Genomic DNA, 13291 nt, shown 5'->3' on the forward strand with positions numbered 1-13291 from the left:
CTGCAAACGTAGGCCACTGCACTGTATTTTTGCCTCAGTTCTGTTTTCAAATTTTCAGTTGGTGCCAAGACAGGATTGTTTTCCAGGTTCCCGAGAGCTCGAGGGAACAGAGTATAATGTATTGTCGAAGGCTTTCATGGCCGGAATTACTAGTGTGTTGTGGGTTTTCCAGGTTGCATGGCTGTGTTCCAGTAGCATTTTCTCCTGACATTTCGCATGCATCAGTGGCTGGCATCTTCAGAGGATCCTCTAAAGATGCCAGCCACAGATGATCCTCTGAAGATGCCAGCCACAGATGAAGGCAAAACGTCAGGAGAAAAGAAGAAGAAGAAGAAGAAGAAGAAGAAGAAGAAGAAGAAGAAGAAGAAGAAGAAGAAGAAGAAGAAGAAGAAGAAGAAGAAGAAGAAGAAGAAGAGTTTGGATTCATATCCCCCCCCCTTCTCTCCTGCAGGAGACTCAAAGGGGCTTACAATCTCCTTGCCTTTCCCCCCTCACAACAAACACCCTGTGAGGTGCGTGGGGCTGAGAGAGCTCCGAAGAACTGTGACTAGCCCAAGGTCACCCAGCTGGCGTGTGTGGGAGTGTACAGGCTAATCTCAATTCCCCAGATAAGCCTCCACAGCTCAGGCGGCAGAGCTGGGAATCAAACCCAGTTCCTCCAGATCAGAGTGCACCTTAGCCACTGCTCTTAGCCACTACGCCACTGCTGCTCCTGCTACTGGAACATGGCCATGCAACCTGGAAAACCCACAACACCCTAGAACAGAGTATAACTTAGTGACAGCTTAGAATCCATCAGCATGGAGTAATAGAGTTGCCAGTTCCCCCTTTATTGTGGTGTGAAGACTGAAATGTGAGAAAAGAAACAATTGTTTCACAACCTTGGCATCTGCCCCACCTTACCCACTGCTGATGCCCCTACTGGGACTATTCCAAGATTTTTACAATCCAAATCCTACAGCACTAATACCAGATGTCCCTATCCTGTTGACTGTTAGGCCTCTGCGTAATCCACCTTCAGTCTCAAAAAGTCAAACTATAAATAATGCAACAAACTAAATAAATTTCAGGTGCAGTAGACAAACACTACGACTTACCTGGATCTAATTCAACCTTTGAAATATAAAGAGCTCCCCCCCATCCTTTTTGTTAAATATCAACAAATTTTCCAGCGGCCCCCAAACTATTTCCCCTCATAACTGAAAAGCAGCTGTGAGCAGTGGTGGGATCCAAAAATTTTAGTAACAGGTTCCCATGGTGGTGGGATTCAAACTGTGGCGTAGCAGCAATGGGGCTGGGAGGGGCACGACGGGGGCATGGCCGGGCATTCCGGGGGCGGGGCATTCTTGGGCGGGGCTGTGGCAAGGACGCAGCCACTGCGCCGGTCCTTGGGCGGGAAACAAATGCACGCAGGCGCAGGCTGCCATGCACGCCGGCGCGCCTCCTGTTAGACTGCTTCAAGTTCTGTGCACTACTGCTGAGAGGAGGGGCGTAACTAAGGCAAAAATCACGGGGCAAAATCACCAATTAGTAACCCCCTCTCAGCACACACAAATAATGAGTAACCTACTCTCAGGAACCTGTGAGAACCTGCTGGATCCCACCTCTGGCTGCAGGCCTTCTCATCTATGATGAGTGGGGCTTGAGTTCGAATTCAGCCTTACCTTCGTAATCTTGGACTTTCTTCATGTAGATCTTGAGTTGTTTCTTCAGTTTCCTTTCATTCTTTTCTAGTTTTTCTAGCAGCTCTTTCAGGTCCTAAAAGGCAGGCACAAAGAAGGCAATCCACACGTCACACAAATGCACACTCACAAACGTGCTTTGAATGCACAAGTATGGGGGAGGATCACAGTTCACCAAACTTCCTCAGGTGTTTGAACTAAACGGCTGAACTCGCTAGTATCAAAAAGCTGGCTTGGGGTGGTAATTAAAGTCTCATTCTGTAAGTGGGCTTCAAACACCTCCTCAGAGAATTGCTGTGACGATAAAATGGAAGAGGAGGGAACCACATACGTTGTTGAGTGATCCATGGAGCAAGGGAGGGAAAGAAAAGATAAAAACACAAGATTTCCCATCCTTGCTTTCAGGGTCAAGGTTTTACAGCAAATTTGAAAACTCAGGCTAATTTCAATGGCTAGATTTAAGTCCAGTAGCACGTTAGAGATCAACAATACTTTGGGGGGTGAGACAGCCAACTCCTCCTTCATCAGATATGAAATTATGAGCTTTGACTCTCAAAATCTTGCTGGTCTCTATTGTGTTACTAGACTGGTGGATTCTAATCTGAAGAACCGGGTTTGATTCCCCAATCTTCCACCTGAGTGGCAGAGGCTTATCAGAGGAGGCGTAGCTAGGAAAAATGGAGCCTGGTTCAAAATCTGAGTTTTGCTCCCCCCCCCCCATGTTTGTTTGCGTTTTTTGTCTTTTTAGGTTTTTTTCAGTTTTCAGCCTGCAGGGGGTGAAGTTTTTAGGCTAGCAGCATCAAACTTTCAGGGTATCTTTAGGAGACTATCCTGATGATACCAGCCCGGTTTGGTGAAGTTTGGTCCAGGGAGTCCAAAGTTATGAACTCTCAAAGGTGTAGCCCCCATCTCCTATTAGCTCCCATTGGAAACAATGGGGAGGGGGGCACCCCCTTTGAAAGTCCATAACTTTGGACCCCCTGAACCAAACTTCACCTAACTTGGGTGGTATCATCAGGAGAGTTCCCCCAAAAACTCGTGTAAGTAGACGCTGTTATAAATCTTCCCTGGGTGTTGATATTCAAATTATTCTCAGATGGTTTGTCACAAGAAACCAAAATTAGAAAGGGTGCAGCAGCATGGATGTCAGACTTAGGCCCCAATTCAGATTCCTCTTGAGTCATGGAGGTCACTGGTGATCCTGGATGAGTCCCAAGTTCTCAATTTGACCTACCTCACAGAGTTATTGCGGAGATAAAATGGAAACCTTCCTGCACGCTACTTTGATTATTTTGGAGAACCAACAGGATCCAATGCAATTCTGGGCTGTATCAGTAGGAGTATAGTGTCAAGATCGAGGGATGTAATTGTACCTCTCTATTCTGCATTGGTTAGACCTCACCTGGAATATTGTGTACAGTTCTGGGCACAGCAGTTCAAGAAGGATATTGACAAACTGGAACGGGTCCAGAGGAGGGAAACCAAAATGGCAAAAGGTCTGGAATCCATGCCCTTACGAGGAGAGACTTAGGGAGCTGGGTATGCTTAGTTTGGTGAAGAGAAGATTAAGAGGTGACATGATAGCCACTTTTATATATTTGAAGGAATGTCATGTTCGTGAAGGAGCAAGCTTGTTTTCTGCTGCTCCGGAGACTAGGACCAGGAGTCATGGGTTCAAGGTGAAGGAAAAGAGATTCTACCTAAACATCAGGAAAAAATTCCTGACAGTCAGGGCTGTTTGACAGTGGAATTCACTACCTCGGAGTGTGGTGGAGTCTCCTTCTTTGGAGGATTTTAAACAGAGGCTGGATGGCCATCTGTCAGGAGAACTTTGATTACGTGTTCCTGCATGGCAGGGGGTTGGACTTGCTGGCCCTTGGGGTCCCTTCCAACTCTATGATTCCATGATTCAAATTGTGATAAAATTAAAATTTTAGCAGCACTTCTTGGGAAAGATTTGTTTGTTTTTCAACTGAAAGAAGTTGCATTTTTCCTTGCGAAGAGCTAAAAAAGTTGAAAACACAAAACCGAAGATGGCCTTTGAATGCACAACCCGGCTTTTTAAAGCCATACATTGATTTCTCTTTCAGGGTCTATTTCAGCCGGCACCAGGCAAATCAATCTTGCCTCATGAGCTTCTCGCAGAACACACCGGAGCCCGTCATTTGTCAAGTAGAATAATGTGAGGCTGAATGATTTTGAAAACCTGGCTGTCCTGTTCTCTTCAGTGCATAGGCTGGGCTGGCTGCTTGACGCAGCGGCACTGAAATCCAGTTTTCATAAAGATGGAGGCTGTGTTGTTCAGCACATGTGTGGGCCAGCACTGGAGTCTCTGGATCTCAGGTCTGCCATTCAGAAACTCTGAGTACTGAGGCCTCTCCTAGATTAGTGAGAAGGCGGCCTATTTCAACACTCCACCTCAGAAAAAAATAGTCTTCTCCTCAGGGAGAACCACTGAGCACAGGCGTAAGAAGGGTGAGGCAAGGGAGGACTCTTATCCTGGGTGCCAGTTACCTGGGGGTGCCCTGACCACTCCTCCTCCCCACCCCTGCAAAGAAAAGCCTGTGGTTGCTTTAAAACAGTGATGGCAAACCTATGGCATGGGTGCCAGAGGTGGCACTCAGAGCCCTCTCTGTGGGCACGCACAAACAAAGTTCATCATGTGGAAGGGAAATCGGCCCCCCTTCCACACACACACACACTGGCTTGGGCCGCTGGGCTCGATTATTAGCATTACACCCAACACCTAGTTTTGGGGAAGCAGTGTAGGCAACCCTGTTAAGCGCTGTTAAACCCCACTGATTTTCATGTGAAGAACTAAAGCGCGATCCTTTACCTGGGAGTAAGCTTGGTTGCTGGCAATGGGGCTCGCTTCTGAGTAAACCCTCCTAGGGTCGTTGATTCACCGGTTCGAAGAGTTGCATGGTTGCTTCAAAGCAAAGTCAACAACTACCACCAAGCCCTACTCACTGAGAGTAATTAGAGATGCCTCAGAACCTGAACCCGTTTTTTCACAAATCTAAAACTACTCGAGGTATTCAGGTTAAATTGCCGTGTTGGCACTTTGCGATAAATAAGTGGGTTTTGGGTTGCAGTTTGGGCACTCGGTCTCGAAAAGGTTCGCCATCACTGCTTTAAAATGACGCTTAATTTCCTTACAGGTAAGCAGAACAGTAACCAGGAGGAGACTGAGGATGGACACAGGAGAGGACAGGCCGCTGCTCACCTGGAAGTAAATGAAGCTTAATTTTAAAGCAACATTTTTTTTGGCAGCGAGGGTGTCGGGGCTGGGGGAGAAAAGTGTCCTATGTTCACACTTTGCCGCTGCCCAAAAAAGGCCTGTGGTTACTTTAAAATTATGATTAACTTGCGTCTAGGTGAGTGGGGGCTGGGAGGAGACTGGAGGAGGGAGAAGGTCAACAAAAGAGCACCCACTCTGGTCTGTACCTGCCCCCAGTCCTCTCTTGGCCACCACTTGCCTAGAAGCAAGTTAATCTTAATTTTAAAGCAAAACAAGGGGTTTGGGGGCAGCACAGGCTGCAATGGTGGGGGTGGCGAGGGGGAAAAGTTTCCCCTCACCCCCCACTGTTGAAGTTCTTTCTTCCCCCCTTCTTCTCTCTTCCCAGTTCTGTCCCTTTCTCCCATTCTGTCCCTTCCCCCTTTCTTTCCCTTTCCCCAGTTTCTCTCCCCTCCCCTTTTCTCTGCCTTTCCCCCTTTCTCTCTCCTCCCCCTTTCTCTCCCTTTCTCCTTTTCTTCCGCTCTCTCTTTCTCCCCCTCCTTTCTCTCTGGATTGAAAATACACTACTGATTAGTAGCGTGAGAACAAGATCTTGGGGTATGGGTGGACAGTAAGTTAAATATGAGCAGCCTGTGTGATGCAGCGACAAATAAAGCTAATGCGATCTTGGGGTGTATCAACAGAGGCATAACATCCAGGTAGCAAGAGGTTGAGAGTCGTTTGAGAGCTGGCCCCAGGCGCCATTTTGTGATGGGCCTAATTCCTTCCCCAGCATCAAGCTTGGAATCTTTTGGGCACCGAGCAAAAAAAATGCTTCTATTGCCCTGAGCCTTGGTCAGATGTGTTCCTATTTTGAAATGAGTGAGTCACACAAGCCGTGTGGTAGTGAGTGGCTGACAGCTGCTACCAGGCCTTGAAAACTCTGCAGCACAGGTGTCAAACTCGCGGCCCTCCAGATGTTACGGACTACAGTTCCCATCACCCCCTGCCAGCATCGTGCTGGCAGGGGATGATGGGAACTGTAGTCCATAACATCTGGAGGGCTGCGAGTTTGACACCTGTGCTCTACAGGATTGGCAGCAGCTGACTGCAATTTGACAACACTTTCCACCAACTACAGTCTCATGTGGCTATCCACCTGAAACTACCTTTCAAAAACAAAGGTGAAGATTTTGGGCATGGCTGAGAAAACTGTGCTTGGACCACCCTATTTCAGATCATAGATGAATGGGCTCAGATTTGAACAGATTCAAGTCTGGATGTTTCGCCATGGTAAAGGACTCGCACGTAGAAAACCAGTGTAACAGGGAAAAGGATTCAGCTTAGCCTTCTACCTGGCGGGTCATTTCCCTATGCATCGAGCTCCCTGCAACGAGAGCATCCAAGCACAGCAGGGGCCTTATTTCTAATTTGAAATGGTATAGATCAGGAAGGGCTTTAACTCACTCGATTCTGCTGAATGTTTACAATGAGCCTCAGGAAGTACACAAAGGTTATAAAACACTCCGCTAATTAAAAGTGCTGCAGAAATGATAAACGGCTGTTCAGGTCTAGAGGTTGAAGGCTGTCAAAGAAATTGGCTGACATCGGCTCCGCTCTCTCCCTCACTTAGCGTAGCTTCTTTCCGATGGCTGCTTTTTAGAATAAAGACTGATTTGATTTAAAATTTACAGCTCTATTTTGTCATTCACTATGGTTACAGGCAAGCTATTTTTTTTTTTTGGCATGGCTGAGTCCAACTCAGCAATAGCAACGCAGACCGTTTCCCCTCTATCGCTTTTTTAACCTGAAGAAGCTCAGGAACTTTACTCATAGAATCATAGAGTTGGAAGAGACCCCAAGGGCCATCAAATCCAACCACGATCAAAGCACTACTGTCAGCTGGCCATCCACTCTCTTTTTAAAAACCTCCTAAGGAGGAGACTCCACCACACTTCGAGGTAGTGAATTCCACTGTCCAACAGCCCTTTTTCCTGATGTTTACCATGTTTCTCCGAAAATAAGACAGTGTCTTATATTAATTTTTGCTCCCAAAGATGCGCTATGTCTTATTTTCAGGGGATGTCTTATATTTCTGTGTTCTGTTCGTCGGGCATGCTTCCAAACAAAAACTTTGCTACGTCTTACTTTTGGGGGATACCTTATATTTCACACTTCAGCAAAACCTCTACTACGTCTTATTTTCCGGGGATGTCTTATATTCGAGGAAACAGGGTAGGTGGACTCTCTTTTCCTTCACTTTGAACCCATTACTTCTGGTCCTAGTCTCTGGAGTCGCAGAAAACAAGCTTGCTCCTTCACCAACATGACATTCCTTCAAATATATAAATGTGGCTATCATGTCACCTCTTAACCTTCTCTTCACCAAACTAAACATCCCCAGCTCCCTAAGTCTCTCCTTGTAGGGCATGAATTCCAGACCTTTTACCATTTTGGTTGCCCTCCTCTGGACCCATTCCAGGCTGTCAATATCCTTCTTGAATTCTGGTGCCCAGCAATGAACACAGTATTCCACGTGAGGTCTAACCAATGCAGAATAGAGAAGTACGATTACATCCCTCAATCTAGACACTATACCAGTGTTGGCGAACCTTTTTGAGACCAAGTGCCCAAATTGCAACCCAAACCCCACTTATTTATCACAAAGTGCCAACCCAGAAATTTAACCTGAATGCTGAGGTTTTAGTTTAGAAAAAAACGGTTGGCTCCCTCTTCCTCCGTTCTACCCGCTTGAGCAGGGGCCAGCCTGCTCTAGTCTCCAGCAAGTCCTGTGCCTCTCTAGCATCTCAGCCTCCTCTGCACTCTCCCCCCTCGGGCAGCAGCCACCCAGAGCACAGGCACCAGGCCCGCCAGCCGAGTCCTTCCTGCTCACCGCGGTGTGTGCACATCATGCTCAGTAGCCTAGATGTATGTGTGTGTGCAGGGGTGTGTGTGTGATTTTCCGCCACCCACATGACGAACTCTGTGTGCAAGTGCCCACAGACAGGGCTCCGAGTGCCACCTCTGGCACCCGTGCCATAGGTTCACCATCACTGCACTATCCTCACTTCCTTCCTCCCCACCATTTCTCCCCAACAACCACCCAGCGAGAAAGGTTAGCTGAGATGTAGCCATTTGTCCAGGATCTCCAAGGGAGGTTCACGTCTGAGTGGTGGTGTGATCCTGAATCAGATCTCCCCAACATCGAGCCCACGAAATGATTTTTCCAAAGTGGGCAGAATCAGCTGGGGCTTTTGCCCAGCAAGGCTTCTGATTGTCCATTTGAGATTTATTTGGCTGTGCAGATTTTTTAAAAATGTGGCATCTGCCACTGCAATGCAAGGGATCTTCACGTGTGACCAAGGGGGAGCTGCAGCCACCATGTGCTTTGCCTCTTGCGGCAGCCGTTTTGTGTCAGAATTCCAAAGGTACTTATAGGCTGCAAAAGGTTGGAGATCCCTATCCAATGTCTTTCCCATCTGGACTCTCCTAAACAAAAGGACATCCCTCCCGTGCCCCACTTCTCTCTGGTTGAATCACCATTCTCTACAGTTTGATTTACATGCTGATGAACAATGAAGGTGGGGTATGGGGAAGAGGTTAAGAGCTCGTGTACTCTAATCTGGAGGAACCGGGTTTGATTCCCAGCTCTGCCACCTGAGCTGTGGAAGCTTATCTGGTGAACTAGATTAGCTTGTGCACTCCCACATACGCCAGCTGGGTGACCTTGAGCTAGTCACAGCTTCTCAGAGCTCTCTCAGCCCCACCCACCTCACAGGGTGTTTGTTGTGAGGGGGGAAGGGCAAGGAGATTGTCAGCCCCTTTGAGTCTCCTACAGGAGAGAAAGGGGGGATATAAATCCAAACTCCTCCTCCTCCTCCTCCTCCTCCTCTTCTTCTTCTCCTCCTCCTCCTCCTCAGCCGTATCAGGTACTCATATAAGGCCTACCTTGTGTTATTAATTTCTGTATACCCTCTAGCATTTTGGAGAGGCTTTACAAATAATCCTAGCAAGACAACAGCAAACAGATTTAGACCGGTAGTGCCATAATAGCCAAGCTAACCACTAAGGCCCCCCCGTGTTGGATTTCATGAAATGTCACTTAAGATAAATAATTAGATTAAAAACTATAAGGGAATTGGCAACTCATCTGTCAGGGGTTTCTCCTGCCAATTACGGACAACTGTCAGTCAGAAACTAGACAAATGCTCTCGGATGCTCCCCGGAACATCTCCAGGTCACTGATTCCTGACTCCTCCAGGAAGTATTATACCACAAATGATAATTTACAATTTACCACCTCGGTGCTTTTGACTCAGCTCCTGACATTCACATTTAAATGATTCTGACATGTCTGCTTGAAGGCGATAAAGTTCTCCTAATAAAAATGCCACTGTAAGAGTTGAAGTGCAATCAGTACGCCCTGATCCACAAAAGCTCGGGCGGTGAGAAGAGATGATACCCTATTCTATCAAATGCAATATTCCCAAGCGCATCATTTCACAGGCACAGAGATGACAGGTGATAGCAGAGGAAATATTAGCTTCCTCCGCCCACCTGAAACCTCCCCAATATATGGAGCCCGCAGGGATGAAACGTCTAAGTGGATTGGCGCTCTTGACACCTGACTGGCAGGGACTTCCCCGGGTCTCAAGTGGAGGTGTTCTGCTTCCAGAGGAGAATTCAGACGCGTCGCAGCTGTTTTCTCTCCAACGCAATGGGTCAATTTCTCGAGTGCGAATTTGTGGAAAGGCAGATGCTTATGATTTCTGCGTGAATCACCTGCCACGCACCACGACACTGGACTGTGGCAGAGTGAAACGTCAGAGATCTTGCAGTGTGAGCTGTTCTACATGACCAACTCCCCATGTACGGAATAGCTGCCACGTAATAGCAGCCATTGGGCCATGACTAATTATTTAAGCCTACCCCAATAGCATTTGTCTGCTGGTGGAGATTATGAGTTGGATCGACAGCCAGTTGGGGGGGGGGGGGGTTTGCACAGACTTTCCCCAGCTCTCCTCAATATTACAGCTCCCAGCTCCATGCCACATGGCGTAGGAGGTTAAGAGCTCATGTATCTAATCTGGAGGAACGGGGTTTGATTCCCCGCTCTGCCGCCTGAGCTGTGGAGGCTTATCTGGGGAATTCTCTGCGCTCCCACACGCCAGCTGGGTGACCTTGGGCTAGTCACAGCTTCTCGGAGCTCTCTCAGCCCCACCTACCTCACAGGGTGTTTGTTGTGAGGGGGGAAGGGCAAGGAGATTGTCAGCCCCTTTGAGTCTCCTGCAGGAGAGAAAGGGGGGATATAAATCCAAACTCTTCTTCTCTTCTCTTCTTATGTCCACGTTGAAGAAGAGAAGAAGAAGGGTTGGTTTCTATATCCCACTTTTCTCTAATGCAAGAGTCACAAAGCGGCCTACCATTGCCTTCCCTTCCTCTCCCCACACCGGACACTTTGTGAGATAGGTGGGGCTGAGAGAGTTTGGAGATCACCGACTAGCTCACAGTCACCCAGCAGGCTCCATGTGGAGGAGTGGTAAATCAAACCCAGCTCTCCAAATTAGAGTCCACCACTCTTAACCACTACGCCATGCTGGCAAGGTAGGCACACGATCTTCGGCACAGCCATTTGGGGAAACCAAGAGGGTGAATCTTTTCTCTGTTTTTCACCCAAGCCAAAGGCTGACATTATAAGCCAGTGACGGTGAACCTTTTCGAGACCGGGTGCCCAAACTGCAACCCAAAACCCACTTATATATCGCAAAGTGCCAACACGGCAATTTAACCTGAATACTGAGGTTTTACTTTAGAAAAAAACGGTTGGCTCCAAAGTGCGCATTACTCGGGAGTAAGCTTGGTGGTAGTCGGTGGTTTGGCGTTGAAGCAATCATGCAACGCTTCGAATGGGTGAATCACGACCCTAGGAGGGTTTAGAAGCAAGCCCCGTTGCCAGAAACCGAGCTTACTCCCAGGTAAAGGATTGTGCTTTAGTTCTTCCCATGAAAATCAGTGGAGTTTAACGGCACTTAACAGGGTTACCTACATGTCGTGCCCAGCGGCCCAGGCCAGTCTAGATGTGGGGGGGGGCAATTTTCCGCCCCCCAATGACAAACTGTGCACGCGTGCCCACAGAGAGGGCTCCGAGTCCACTCGAGAAAAGTATACCAGAAGAAGATTTATACTCTTGTTTTTCCCAGCTGTAAGGAGTCTCAAAATGGCTTACAAAGTCCTTCCCTTCCTCTCTCCAAACAGACACTTTGTGAATTAGATAGGGCGGAGAGAGTTCTGAGAGAACTATGACTGGTCCAAGGTAATCCAGCAGGCTTCATGTGGAGGAGTGATAGGTTCCATAGGTTCGCCACCACTGTTATAAGCAGTCCTGAGGGGGGATTTGTGTACAAAAGATGTCCATAACCTCTGAAGCCCGATAAGGTAGTTCCTCCCACCTAAACAACAGGAAACCCCGCCAACCCGTCGGCACCAACAGCAGGGAGTTTCGCCCCATTGTGCATACCAGGTTTTCTTTTGTCAGCCTTGTGATTTCCTGCTGTATGCCGAACTCCACTTGGGCATCTGACGGGAGCTGCAGTGTCTGATAGAAGATCTCCTGCTGCTTGTTCAACTCTTCCCTCGAAGCCTCAATTTGGTCCTTCAAGGCCTCCACCTCCTCTTCATGCTCCCTCCGCTGATCTTGGAGCTGAGCCTCGAGGAGCCTGGAGAGAGGGAAAGGAGGGGAAAGGAAGAGCAAAATCAATGTTATCATTCAGAACCAGAAGGGGACTGAGGTATAAAGAGTGACCACGCCATCAAAAACACAATCGTGGCTTAGTGTTAGAGCATTCGCTTTTTCCACGGTTCAATCCATCCGATTAAAGGATTTCGGATAGCCAGTTGGGGCTTCCTTCTTCAGAGACCTTAGAGCACAGGTGTCAAACTCGTGGCCCTCCAGATGTTATGGACTACAGTTCCCATCACCCCTGCCAGCAACATGCTCGCAGGGGAGGATGGGAACTGTAGTCCATAACATCTGGAGGGCCGCGAATTTGACACCTGTGCCTTAGAGAGTCGTGGCTAGATGGACCAATGATCTAATCTGGTTGACGGAAGAGTCACCTGAATAGCTAATGGACATGTATGCACTCCACAAATTTCTCACATCCTTTTCTTCAGCCCTCACAACTTCAGGCAACAAATTCTTTTAGAATACAGAAACACACCCTCCCCACAATAAAAATTAGTCTGGAGCCTACGGCAATCAGTCTTCCTTGGGTGATTCAGAATTTTAGCATTGTCCTTGTGGGAAAGAATAATGAATTAATTCATCTTATGGCTACAATTACTTTATTTTCCTGGTCAGGCTCTAGGCCTCTCTGGAAGGCCTTTGAGAGAAGGAGTATGAGACAGTGGTGGGATCCAAAAAATTTAGTAACAGGTTCCCATGGTGATGGGATTCAAACTGTGGCGTAGCGCCAATGGGGCTGGGCGGGGCACGACGGGGGCGTGGCCGGGCATTCCAGGGGTGTGGCATTCCTGGGCGGGGCTGTGGCAAGGATGCAGCTGCTGCGCCGGTCCTTGGGCGGGAAACGAATGCACGCAGGCGCAGGCTGCCACGCACGCCGGTGCCCCTCCTGCTAGACTGCTTCAAGTTCTGCGCGCTACTGCTGAGAGGAGGGGCGCAACTAAGGCAAAAATTACGTGGCAAAATCACCCATTAGTAACCCCCTCTCGGCACACACGAATAATTAGTAACCTACTCTCGGGAACCTGTGAGAACCTGCTGGATCCCACCTCTGGTATGAGACCACTGCCTCCAAAATGTGGCTTGGGCAGTAGTTGCCACCACAGCACAAGGATGTCAGAATTCTCAAAGTGCCCACAGGCTCACAAAAGTTGGGACTCCTGCTTTAAATTATCCTGCAAGCAAGTCCTGTTACCACACCTTTCTCCACACCTTTTTTGCCGGTTGGCAACTGGGAGTGTCAGGCCCAATTTGGCCGGAGGGCTGCCAGTCGCCAACTCTTGGCACACCCGTTCCAGCAAACAAAAGATCCTTTTTCAACATTAACAACCACTGCCCACCCAAAACTGGCCCAATCACAAATCGTGTACCTCATAATCTTGGAACAACCCATGATTTTTGAGAGCACCCTAAAACCAATTCTATTCGGAAGATGGAAGCAACCTATTTTCAAGTTCCCTTTAAGATGCCTCCAGCATCCACTAGTTGTTTTGAAAATTGAAACTCTGACTTTATAACTGTTTGTGTGTCCTGCTGACTGCAATACGGATGGAGGATTTGGGGGGGGGGAATTACACGAGGCGACTCGAAAATAGGAAAAAAGGGAGAGGGGAGAAGTAACTGCAGAGGTTGAACCAACGGGAAATTAAA

The 13291-nt window shown here is 48.1% G+C and overlaps 1 protein-coding gene across 4 annotated transcripts in view; it reads right to left on the reverse strand.

Annotated features, from left to right (window-relative positions):
• LOC125436336 (unconventional myosin-Vb-like) overlaps positions 1 to 13291 on the reverse strand; it is a 104736-nt gene that overhangs the window by 20836 nt on the left and 70609 nt on the right. For all 4 annotated transcript variants that reach the window (XM_048503252.1, XM_048503251.1, XM_048503250.1 and 1 more), the window contains 2 exons: positions 11417 to 11615; positions 1665 to 1758 (listed from right to left, as the gene is read on the reverse strand). In XM_048503252.1, the coding sequence (XP_048359209.1) occupies positions 1665 to 1758; positions 11417 to 11615 (293 nt within the window). The remainder of the gene's footprint in view (positions 1 to 1664; positions 1759 to 11416; positions 11616 to 13291) is intronic.

This window comes from Sphaerodactylus townsendi, linkage group LG07 (assembly GCF_021028975.2).
Source record: "Sphaerodactylus townsendi isolate TG3544 linkage group LG07, MPM_Stown_v2.3, whole genome shotgun sequence".
Classification (NCBI taxonomy): Eukaryota; Metazoa; Chordata; class Lepidosauria; order Squamata; family Sphaerodactylidae; genus Sphaerodactylus; species Sphaerodactylus townsendi.